Consider the following 13273-nt stretch of genomic DNA (forward strand, 5'->3'; position numbering starts at 1 on the left):
CTCACAGTCTATTCTCATCGAAGTAGCCAGTGAGATGGCCAAATGTATCCCAAAACCCTGTGTCTCCTACATCAATCCTGAAGTGGCTACCTTAAGCTCTGAAAATGACCTGCAAGTCTCACAAGATCAGACCCCATTACCATCCCATCTTACAACTTCTCTCACTCAGTCTGACCCCATCACTCTGGCTCCTTGCAGTTCCTCAGACACCCTGGAATGCTCCTACAGTAGGGCTCTGCCCACCCAGTGTTGTAGCTGGAAAGCTCTTGCCCAAGATGTCTATGTAGCTGCCTGTAGTTATCGCCTTCAAGTGTTTTCTTAAAAGTAGTATCACTAAAGCTTCTTTTTCCCATTTAAAAAACTGAACTCTATCACCACATCCCAAATCCCTGTCTTCTTCGCAGCACATACCACCTATCACCTCATACACATTTAATAAATTATGTTTATTATTCATTTTCTATTTACTAAGACTATACAGGAAAGTGGAATTACTGATAGACCTGGCTAACTGAACAGACTGGGAGATAATTTTGATCTGAGAGGTCATATTTTGTACAATCTAGCATTCTCTATTCATAAACCCACACATGAACTTCTTGTGAAATGTGCTGAGGAGCATATACTCTCAGAGCTTCAGGGACCTGGAAGGTCATCAGTTACCTTCATAGGCAGGTAGGCAACTAGACATTGTGAGATAACCAAGCTGCCGTGGAGAACAGACTAAGAGCAAAGTGCCCAGCCGTGATTTCTCATACTCTGCTAGACGTATGTCTAGTAGCTCTTGCAAGTCCAAAGAAAAGAGCGATACTTTCAATATTGCCCAGTATCAGGACAATATAAAATCTCTTGTCCATTGTCAATTGCATTGCTCCCTAAATGCACACACAGATCTCTTGTTACTTCAATAGTAATTGACTCAATAAGAAGCTAGCCCACATAGAAAAGGAAAGAATTACTACATTGATAATAAGAAATTTGTGGTGATAGCTTCAGTTCCAAAAAGGCTAAGAAGATAATTAGAAAACCACAGTGGCAGTGGTACCCCCCCCCCTCCGCCCCCAGCAGCCCTAGCTTAAGGATGTGCAGGGAAGTGGGTGCACTCACGCAGGTTCTCCAGCAAATGCTTGCAGTCGTCGGTGGCCACATCATGCGCAGTCCGATGGCAATTATCCCTCCTCTCTAGCTCCAGCCCTCCGTGCCTACACAGGATTTCTAGGCAGTCCTGTACAGACAAGAGCTCTGTGAGCATATGTCAGAGGAGTACATGTGTGCAAAATACCTAGAGGAAGTGTCAGTTGCCTGTGGCAAACAAATCAGGAATTCTCAGCTAGAAAGTTGGACTTCAACTCCAACAACCAAATTATCTGGATGAATCTAACTAATGTCTTAAATTGAAAAGGAAAGAGTGCTTTGAGTGAGTCAGAGATTTAAAACATTGCTCCCTACAACTGCCTCTTAAATTTCAACAGAAAAATATATATTTACTAATCAGTCTGTAGAGTGAAATTACAAAATAAATTGAATTCTGCAGACAGTATTCTTTTATATAATTTGGCAATACAAATAGCAAAAAGATTTTTGCTACAACCCAGTGTTCCTTGCTGTCTTCTAGACCATGAACAGCTTTCCTAAAAGCAGGGCTCCAGTCCCAGAGTGCACATAATCACATTGGCCATGGAGATTTATGATCTCCTTTTCACAATCTGAAAAATATGAACATCACATTGGGTGAGGTTTTAGAAAAACATGCCTGATACTGAAGTTCTATTTTTCAGGAAATTTCCATTTTAAAAAAAAATCAGTTTAACTTATTAACTGAAAAATATCACAAACTTTTCAAATCAAATTAGCAATTACCCAACATCCATGCAAACATTTTCTAATAAATAATGGCACAGCAGGATATTACATGAGAATATTTCCCTAGGAACTCTGCTGTAATAATGTATAACATGTCAAAATTTGTTTACTGATTTCCCACAAGAATAAGCACAAAAATGAATAAACCAGAAACCAAAGTAAGCAACATCCTTTTTTAGCTCCCCCAAACTCACTCTTGCACACATATACACACACGTTTGGGCTGATGACTTCCCCTTCTGACAACATAGTAAACCAGTGAACCCGAGAAACCTTCTCTAGCCTTTCTGGATAACACCCTGTGTTTTTGTTTTGTAAAACACTATTTTCCCCTCTTCTATTTAAATACTTGTATGAAAGTATAATATCCACATAAACAGGTGAAGAAGTGTACAGCCTGAAGAATCACAACAAAGTGACAGACCAGACTAGGAACTTTAGAAGCCTCCAGCTCCAATGCTAAGTAGCCACTATTGTTATTTTTGATATCAGAGATACAGGCTACTTGTGAACTTTATTATATAAATTAAATTACTCTGCAGGAACACTTCTGTTTTTGGCTTCTTTCATTCAACATAGTGTCTACAATACTTGGGATGTGCTGGGAATAGCCGTAGTCATTCTTTTAAAAGAAAATTTATGGTGTAGTATCCTATGATATGAATATACCACAATTTATTTCTCTTTAGACATTTGCGATTTACTATGAATGTTCTAGTGCAGGTCTTTTGTCTAACATAATACACATTTTTGTTGGGGTTCTGGACCAGCATTGGACTGCTGGACCCCAGCACACATGTATGTTCTATACTGCAAAGAGCTTTCAAAAATGACAACACCAATTTCAGCTCCACCAAGAATATATGAGAGTTGCTTCATATTGCCCCCAAAACATGCTGAAATGTAATCACAAGTTCACAAGTAAGTACAGGCAATCCCAGAGGGTTAGAAAGAAAAACAAAGAGTAAGCTGAAACCGCCAATTAAGTGAAATCTGAACAGGAAGCCAGTACTGTGTTGAGGGTAGAGCTGACAGACTCATTTTGGATACTAGTGGGGCAGAAGACTAGACCTCAGAGCCACAAAATGGTGGAACTCAGGCAGAGGACTGCAGAGGGGGAAAAAAGTCAGCCTACAAAGGGAACCAACTCGAACACTGGATCCTCACTGTCTGGGTTCAGCCTGGAGAGATCTCTAATGCCTGTGCAACATCTGGCTGCCATGGGCCTGGGGTTCAGAGTAAAGACATCACTAAGCTAAGAAATTGACTGGAAGCAAGGTCAAATACCTAAATCACACTTTCTTTCAAACTCTCAATTATTACTTGTGAATCTATATAAAGCATAAGATAATGACAAGCTCAGAAATGCTGACTGAGAAATTAAATCGAATATGAGGATTAAATAGGATGCAATCTGAGCACTGAACTGTGAATTCCCAAGATGACAGGAGATAAAAATAACGTTTATTATGTAAGTCATTATTTGCACCAAAATAAGGGCGAAGGCCTGGATTCTAATTGTGCCAATTAAAATGTTTTACACCTACAACTTTTGGTAACATTTATTGTTCTGCTTCCGATCCCTTCTCTGTGTCTCAAATAAATTTCATACGGGGGTTGTTCTGCCATTTAAATGAAATGATGCAGAAATGCTCTTATATTCTTGGGACATATTAAACTGTCAATATTCATTAGTGGCTGTCATTATGATAACATGATCATCAATTGGATTTTCAAATATTCACTTAATAGTGAGGTGGCAGCATATATTAATATCAGCGATTTCAATACAAGTTTTGGTGCTGTTACTTCCAGCTATAATCCGAAATAAAAAAAGGTGACGGAAATATCTGCAGGGTTCTTTGCTTTCTGACATTCACAATGGAGTTTATCTAATATTCACTACACTCAGGTAGGTCAGTGGGCAATATAAGTAGTGACTTTCCTTTTAAGGAAGCATGAAATGTGGGTTTCCAGAGGATAACAGGTAACTGGTATCCAAAAACTGAAATGTACAGTACTATGCCTGGCTCTGTAAGATGAAAACTACCCAACTTATAGCAGCAGCTACAAGTACTGGAGTACACACGAAGTTTCAGGCACAGTTCCAGTTCCAACAATGTTGAAGTACTTACAACTCATCTAACCCTCACAACTTCGCCAGAGAGACACTGAGCTCGTCTGTGCCAAGTGCTGTGTGAGAGCGTGTTGTGATGAGGATGATGCCATTTCTCAGGAAAGAACAAAGTACATGGTAAGGAGTTCATTAGAAGAAACGTGCACAGGAAAGGGAGCTGTTGAAATGAGTAGTTTTATAATGGGGTGCGTGTGGGGGGGTGCAGATATTGAGAAAAGAACCCAAGCTGTCTCCTTGATGAGTGTGGTTATGTGACAATGATAAATACTGTGATGCTAGTCACTGTTTCTGGAAATGAATTCCCGGGAACCTCCCAGGCAGGGTTTCTTTAGCAATGCTGGCACTGCCACTCTGTGCAGACCAGACAAATACATGCTACTGTGGAGAGGGAAAATCTGTCTTTTAACTTCCACTTGTGTTCAGTGAATACAGAGTCCTTTTCTTCACACAGCGACTATCTCAGCATTGTAATTAATTTTTCAGAAAACTGAGCTTAGTGACTTAGTTGTAAATGGAGGATTGTTTCAATCAGGTGCTAACACTGTGTTGGGTAAATGATAAAAAATATTTTCTAATACCTTTGACAGGGAAGGGAGGCAGGCAGCATGATAAACTGCAAAGAGCAATGAAATCAGGCAATCTGGGCTTCATTCCCAAGGTCTATCTACTAATTCCCTCCAGGGTTTAACTGTCCTAATCATAAAATGAAGAGGTTAGGCTGCAAGATTAAGTATCCACTCCAGGGCTTAAAAAATATATATCTATTATTTTAATCTATTATTTTACTGCATAGTGTGTGGATGTTGTCAATCATGCTCACTTTAAAAAAATTTCTCTTGTTCAAAATTCATTATGCTTCTTAATGTAAGAAAATTCAGAGTCACTCTATATGCCAATAAAGGTCAGATTTCTCTTTACTCAATAATGAGAGAGATTCCTGTTTTCCAGGACCCTGGCAACTGACAATGTTACTGTCCTTGATTATAAAAAGCACCAAGACGAATAGAGTTTATAATTATGGAGCTGAGCATGAGCCTCCACAGTGCAGGGCAACCCGCCCAAGATGGTGCTCCTCTCCTCCTGGCACCAGAAGCTCAGCCACGGGACATTCTGCACCAGTGAGGGCTGTGCTCTGCCTGCCCCCACCGGCCCAGGCTGAGCTCAAGCACGACCCATGCTACCTTGAATCCTAGGAGAGTTTCTTTTAGGGGTGGAAGCAATCACAAACCATCCCGCTCCACCACCCAGGGAAAATCACTATTTCAGATTAACAAGACATTTTCAGGTTTAAGCCAGTCACATTTCCCAGCTTTGTAACCAAAAAATGTTTAAGTCAAACTATTGTGTTCCACTCGAATCAACACATCTATGTCTAGTTTGCACATTTTTGTGGGCCATTTTTGCTCAAAGTTAAAATGGGAGAAAATGAACAATACCTCCATATTAAATTGAATCATGCTTTTTTCTTCACTTTCTTTTTAGGCCAAAGTCCAAACTGAACAGCTTCTGCTCTAGATCACAGTAACAGGACGTTACCCGACCAGAGTTGTGAATGCACATTTCAAGCTATTCCCAGATAGCTCCACCTGGGTGACAATATCACAGCACTTCAGCCCAGCATGCCTGAACCCACATCCAGCTTCTCAACCACAATGATCCTTTTCTTTTCTCTTTCTGAGAACAGCAGAGTATCCTTCTGTCCAGTTTTCCCATCTAAAACCTGTCTTCTAGCCTGGATTTTTCTGGTCTGTGATAGCTCCTCTCACCATCTTTAACTTAGTCTCTCTCCTTGCCATCCATTTCTTCATAATCCCAAATCTCAATGTGATTGCTGAATTAATCAGTTAAGACTATAGAGCTGATTATTTTGCTACTTTGTGCAAAAATCCTTTCAGGATTCTGACTAGTGAATGAAACCCTATATTAATATGCCCCTGAAGGCCCCGGCACACCATGGAGTTCCTACTCTCTCTCACTGTTAGCTCTGTGGGAGCCATTACCCACCTCCTGCTTCCAGTTTCTATTCCCACAGCTGTTTTCATTGAACTACTCAATCTCCAAGTGATGATGGGAAAATTTAATCCACTCCACTATAAGGAGAGGGTTAATCTTTTCTGACTCCTCCAGAATGAGCCATTTCTAAGCCCAACATTCTAGCAACTCTGCTCTTCTCATGCCTCAAAAATAAAAAGTTGCATTTTATACTGTTGTCACCAGATGTTCATCCTTGTTTTAATTTTCGTGCTTACGCTAGCCTATATTGTCTTGATCTTGCACTGTTGACACTGTTAGCTGATGGCAAAAACAGTCCTTGTAAGTGCTGGCACACCCAGTGTCTTGTACCCAGGAGCATTCCAATAGCCTGTTATTACTAAAGCATAATATTGTGAAAGTGGCTTCCATAGAAAGAGCAACATGAGTGAATGGTCTGCTATATTAGGATATATTCTTAATGATCAGAATCCTTTCCTAACCGGTGAGGGAAATCTGGTGCTCCTTCATGTAGCAGTAAGACAGCACAGGTAAGGCCTACGACAGGCAGTTCAGGATAGAGGCACGGGTGAGGCCTAAGAGACAGTTCAGGGTACAGGGCTTGCATTGGATCCTGGCCTCTACCCTGCTAGTATCATGGTCTTGACGCAAACTACAATAATCCAGTGAATAATAATACCAAATGATTTCTCCTCATTTTGGGATAAAATAAGTACTCAACCATGCTTACTCAAATGTTTGTTAACAACTCCAAATACAATTTTGATGAAATGTCTTGTGCAATGTCTTGGCTCTAAATATCTGCTGGATAGAAAAAATCAGTTCATACTGGTCACCGATCACCTCCTACCAAGCTGTTGTGTGGTGTCCAGTTACCCAGCTGAAGTGCACTCGTCAAAGGTGCATGCCTTTGCCTCTCACGGCCTAACAGCTGTGTAACGACACTAGCTACCACCACACACCTTATAGCCTTTTGAAGCAGCAATGTGGGCGGCAGTCCAGCCTTCTCTGTTGGCATGGTTAATGAGGTCTGCGGAAATGACAGGCTCAGACGTGCTCTCAGGATTCTCTGCTCGATCCAAGTCAAAGAGGCCCGACGCGGGTTCCTCAGCATTTGGTGGGTTCGCATGAGCTGGTGCTCTGTGGTACAGAAGAAGCTTGAGACTCTCCACGTTGCCAGTGTCCACAGCTGCATGAACTGGTGTCCAGCCATCCTGGAAATAAAATCCAGGGGGAAAGGGTTGAGAACAATATTATTTATAGTTTGCCTTGAGGGCCCTCTGCCTGGTGGCCTAGGGGTTAAGTCTCAGCACTACCACCACGGTGACATGAGATCAATCCTCAGTCATGGAGCTGATCCACATGGCACAGCAGACCTCTACTGTCTTGCCCACTGCTCTCCTTAGCAGTGTATTTCAGTATACCTGGCTGTTCTGTTCCCCACTCTGTCTTTGGTGAATCCTCTCATCCCTTACACCTCGGTCCTATACCCCAGTTCTTCTATTCTTCTATGCAAAATAAATGGAATCTTTAAAAATAAAATAAAGTTCCCCTTGAAAATGTTCCTGGGCATGGACCACTGAGCTGAGAAGAGCAGGTTCTCCAGCCTGGAGATCACCAGCCGCGTCAAGTGCTCTGAGCTCTGTCTGTCATTACATTCCCCACTCCCATGAGTCATGTTTGCTGGGTTGTAGGAATTCCCACCTAACAGCTGACATTTGGTGTGAGCAGGTGTGGTAGGTAAAAACCTCCATACTGCAAAGAGAGAATTTTAGCATGAAGAGAGTTTTAGAAATGTATACTCAAGTATACATTTTCAGGATCATTACAGTCATGATCCTGAAATCTTATGCCATTGGTTCCAGAAGAACAGAGCCTTGATAGTAGTAAAAAATGGACATATGGGGAGGGGTGGTGGGGGAGTCAAATAGCTTCATGGGGATGCCTATGGGGCCCTTTGGGTGTTCTGTGATTACAGCAGGATATGAGTAAGTGCAAGCTTAGAAAATGCTCAACTGACATCACTGAACCCGCTCTCTGGGATGCGTCCCTCTGAAGCCCCATCAGCCTCTCATCTGGTACGTAAGGCAGACTCAGAACTCCCCTCATGGCAGTGGGTCTCAGGTGTGGTCACCTAAGTCAGCAGTATTAGCACCATCAGAAACTGTTAGATTTGCAAACTGGGATAATTGTCACTCCAGAGCTACTGAATCGGCACTCTTGGAGTGAGACCCCCCCAAACGGTGATTCTGATACACTGACATTTGATAAGTGCTGTTCTAGGAAAACCTTACTGGCTCTCATTTTATGTAGAAATGGGTCTCTTTCTATGCAGGCACTAGTTATCATTGGATTTTGATGTTTTCATCCAAAAAATCCTAGGCATTGTTTTGGTGATTTGCATTTTTGCTCTAAGTTTTTCTACATTTATTCTACTTTAACCTATTTTTCCTTATTGCTATACTAAAACATATTTGAGAGCTATAGCATACTTTCAAAGAAATTAATAGGGTAGAAAAGAGACAATAAATGGTAGCAGTCTACATTTTGACTGAGTCCTTTGATCATTTGCTAAAGCTGTTCTGAGAGATGGCTTTTTCCCTGGTTCGATAGCCTGTACCAGTGAAGTCGGCCCAGCTCAGACCAGACCACATAGCACAGTACCATTTGGTTTTGGGGTTAGCTTAGCTAGGTAAGGCATGTCATGGTTGGTTCTCTGTTGGCCTGGAGAGACCTTTGCTTGGATGGACCAGCAGACAAAAGCTTTTGTCCTTCTCTAATTTACATTCCAAAAGAGTTCCTAAAAACTACTTTTTCATTGAAGTAATATTACTTTATCACAATTTGCATTTTAAGTAAACATCATTATAAATCAACATCCATGTATACTGTATTAAGTTTACTACTAAAAGTTCAATTCTAACCTTCCCTGGGTAATTGACCTCATTTACCCAATTTACCCACCATCCTCTTCTCCCATGTCCTGTAGCAACCATTATAGCCTTTATGTCTAAAAGCTTATTTTTGTTTTATTTAGGCCATTCGTTTGATTTCGCTATATTAATTATCCATTCTCCTTTGATTTCTTATCGAAAAATCACAAGAAATAATTATTCCCTGAAGAGCCTCTATCCATTATGCTTTTTATCTCTGTGCTTTGCAGTCTCTATGTTTCTAAAAATTTTGTTCAGCTCATTAACAACTATTTTGAGAGCATGGATGTTCTCTAATGAATCAAGATGTGGTTTAAATTTTTATGTTTCACCAGTTATTTTTCATTCAAGTTAATAATGTAGAGTTCATTTTTCTTATGTAAGGTTGAAAAATATAACAGATTTCTTAGATGAAACATAAAATAACATGACATGTATGGTGAGTGATATTTTAGATTAAAAAAATAAACAAAGGACTTTTTCTCCAAAAGCTTTAGCAAAAGCTTTTTGGAAAATGTTTACACCTCGCTTATATAATGCCATGGAATACCACCAACTGTTGGTTCTCTTTGCAGAATCATTGAAGAAATACAGAGTCTAATAGTAATCTGCAAAGTAGATAATATACCTTTTTACCCTAGAAAAAAAAAATTAAGACTGTTTCCTATAAAATGCATGCACAATAAAGCCAAATCTATTAATAGAAGAGATGCTAGCTACAATAATTTTTGGAAATTAAAATGTCTATCCTTATTTTTCATCAGGAATACGTTTTGGAGGATGGTGGCTGTTACACCTTTAACATTCCAGGAAGCTGCAGTAACACAAACCAAATGAAGGCTGAGTCCAGTGAAAGGCGCACCAGGGGAGAAGCTCAACTCCTCCAGCCTTCACCTGGGCCCTGTGAGAGGTCCGTGGGTCAACGTGCTCTCGAGTGTGGCGCCATACAGCACAGTGATAAACACAGCTTGGAAAGGCTCTTGAGGAGTGTTATTCTTCCGCATCTTTGTGCGGCGGAAGCGCGTGTACTGCCCCAGGACTTTGCTGTGTATCAGACTCTAAATGCCTCCAGTTCCTAAATCTCTAACTTCGCCTACCCGTGCACTTTGTACAGGAGACATTACAACCTCGCAGCACGATGTCAGCACGTCAGGCTTCACAGTGAACTTCTACATACAATGCAAATTAAGCAGCTCCCAGACGCTGGGAGGCGCTGTGTAATGTTAACAATAACAAGCCCCAGTCCTAACTGCAACAGGGGGCACAACTAACCCCCCTCTAAATGCCAGCAATGGTTATTGTCTCGCCACAAAACTCAGTTTTGTCCACACATCATACAGCTCAGAACTAGTACTGGTGGTAGCAGCGATGGCGACAAGGCAATGGCCCGGCTAACGTGTACGGACTGCTCAGTTACTGCAGGCACTAGGCCAGCTCACAAAGGGTAGCTCGCTTCATTTTAATGCCCCTGAAAGTGGTCGTATACGATTATCAGCCTCACTTGTAGAGCAGCCCACAGATGCACAACAAAGGTCACAAAGCTTTGTGGAGGCAAGGTTCAGGTCCACCAGATTTGATTTCAGAACGTCATCTCTCAACCATGAGGTACTTTTCTATCACCCCAAGACTTTGCCATCGTTCATTATAGAGTTTTTAAAAAGATATAACACACTTTGAAAACATGTCCACAACCACTCCATTCTCACCATTTCTGCCCCTTAACCTTGCTCCGAGCCACCATTTACTTCTCTGCTGGGTTAAACAATAGACTGCTGAAAGGCTTCCTTGAATCTGCTCTGCCAGGTAGTTTATGCTCAGCCCTGCATCCATGTGATTCTTTCGATATATTTTGCTTTTTTACCAGGTAAGTTTGCAGACACAACGTAAATTATGGGACAAAACCCAAAAATCTGATACTCACTCTGGTTTTTACACTTCGGTCAGTTCCAGATTCCAACAAGATTTTAATACATTCTTTATTTCCATTTTTACAGGCCAGGTATAGAGGTGTCTGTCCTCCATCAGCAGCATGATTAATGTTAGCATCAAATGCAATTAATAATTCTACACACCTAAACACAAAATTATGATTAATTACTATGAACTGGTCTTGATTCTTAAGTACCAGCTGACCAAGACATTAGAAACAGAACACAATGCCAAGTAATCCCATATCTTTATATACATTAGTTATTTTATTTACATGTATGTAAAAATATATGTGAAAATTTCAAATAGCAGCTGATTTATAACACTTTCTTAATCACCGTGTAAAAAAGTGAAATTCATGAAATATTTTTAACCTTTTAGAATGACTGCTTTAATTGTACTTGACATATATGTTATTTGTGCTTCAAAATAGTTTGGACCTTGAAAAAGAGTCAGGCTGCTGAGTCATTCTGAGATTTTTCACTTGAAAAAAATAATTATAAATAGAACAGACAGCAGGGCACCACCTGCCTCCTCAATAAAAGGCAGAAAGGAGGCAGGTCAGGGCTGTTGTGGGGAGAAAAAAACAACAGGCCTCCTATCTCCTGAGGTCGGCTAGTTCAGGGGGAAAGACACAGCTAAGCAGAATCTCACTGCCTTAAGAATCAAGAAGGGAAAAAATGAGAGAAACCAAAGATTTCTGTCCACTTATTAACAAGGTAACCACCTAGAGATTAAGTTTGAATGACTAAACAAGCATAAACTTATCTTAAAAAGGGTCTAAATCATAATTAAGAAGCAATTTATAGCATCTTGTTCTTGACTCAGATGCATGCATTTTTTCTAGGCTTTCTTTGGCAACATTTGTTTCCATTCATTTTAAAATAAGTTACATATGGATGTGTGTGTATGTCATACATATTTAAATTACATTAATCAAGTCCCTGGTGTCCTTCCTTTGGTAAAGTGCTCCAGGTTTCCATTCCCATGACTCTTAGCATGGTGCTGTGACAGTAAAGACAAAAGCCCACAAGAGGAGTCCTTTCTGGAGAACTCAGGTAAGGCAGAGTAACAGCAAAATCGGTCTCTCTGGTCCTCGGAAATAAACCGAGGGTGATGAAATATGTATTAGACAGCAGAAGAAAAAGTAACACTATGCTTTAAGAGTTTTTTTTTTTAATTAAAAATAATTAGTGGGAATCTTGAAATCCAATATTTCAAGGATCTGAATTTAAAATAACATTTCTATCAAAATAGTAAGTTGAAAATAGTGTGTACTCTTCATAACCAGCCATTTCAGCATAGAGAAAACAAGTTATCTGTTCTAAAATGACTCAGTTTTTAAAAAGTCATGCTTTTGTTCAACTAAGTATTGATGAAATTATTTTTTTAACTGACTTCTTTGTTATAGGTACATATAAAACTACTGCTTTAGTTTTTTCCTTAGTGATAAAACAAGGTGACTCAATAATGGATTCAATAAGCAATAAATTTCCACTAAGATTATTACGAATAACTTATGATTAACTTTTATTGCCACTTTAAAAAGGTTTGTGTGTGTGAGAATGGTGGAAAATCATGAACACCAGTCTTTAACAGTCCATTACATTACCACGCATATGCTGATATATTATAAAATAGATTGTCTTCTAAGAAACATTCACTTTGCATTTAGGTTCCCAAATATGTTTCAGTAAACGTAATTGCCAATGGATCACAAGTACTACTTTACACATTCAGCCAGAACAAAGTGTGTGTCTTTTTTTTAAATAGGGAATTAAAAAAAAAAAAGGTTTAAAAACAGCACTTACTTGAAATGTCCCTGAGCAGCTGCAGCACACAAGGGCGTGAAGCCATTTTTATCAGCAGCATTGACTTGGGGTTCTGCACTCAGCAGCAATCTCACACAGTCTGTGGGTTTGAACAGAGAACATTTACAGTCCCACTCAACTGTGATGAGCATATCCTATGCAAGTGGGAACGAGATGCTAAAACCCAAGGAACTGCTCCCCTCCCACTCTGCTCCTCTGGAAGCTCGGTCATGGCTGCTGTGAGACCCTGAAGGCTGTTTACACACAGAGCAACCTCTTTTCCCCAGGACTTGTAATCCTCCAGATGCACCAACTCAGGCCTTTTTCTCCCCCCTGTTTGGTTTTTTGAGAAGAGTGGCTGATGAGTGAAAAGGATGGTCATGTGTCAAAAAATTGCCTTACCAGATTTTTCCACCAGCTTATGCCAGATAATGTTATTGGATGGAGAACCAAATTCATTTCACATATGCAAACTGAAATGGCATTCTTTATGTTTAAATAAATTTTTACTTTGTGATGTTCTATTTCATCTTTAAAATGTTATTTGTGTGGTATCAAAATAATTCCATGAATGAGAAGAATCCATAGTAATTTTTTTTTTTTTTTTT

The 13273-nt window shown here is 40.1% G+C and overlaps 1 protein-coding gene across 1 annotated transcript in view; it reads right to left on the reverse strand.

Annotated features, from left to right (window-relative positions):
* CTTNBP2 (cortactin binding protein 2) overlaps positions 1 to 13273 on the reverse strand; it is a 125434-nt gene that overhangs the window by 33366 nt on the left and 78795 nt on the right. The window contains exons 6-9 of the mRNA XM_004676973.2: positions 12666 to 12765; positions 10847 to 10997; positions 6955 to 7206; positions 1108 to 1225 (exon numbers count right to left, since the gene is read on the reverse strand). Coding sequence (XP_004677030.1) covers positions 1108 to 1225; positions 6955 to 7206; positions 10847 to 10997; positions 12666 to 12765 — 621 coding nt within the window. The remainder of the gene's footprint in view (positions 1 to 1107; positions 1226 to 6954; positions 7207 to 10846; positions 10998 to 12665; positions 12766 to 13273) is intronic.

This window comes from Condylura cristata, unplaced genomic scaffold (assembly GCF_000260355.1).
Source record: "Condylura cristata isolate star-nosed mole 26May11 unplaced genomic scaffold, ConCri1.0 scaffold00005, whole genome shotgun sequence".
Lineage (NCBI taxonomy): Eukaryota > Metazoa > Chordata > Mammalia > Eulipotyphla > Talpidae > Condylura > Condylura cristata.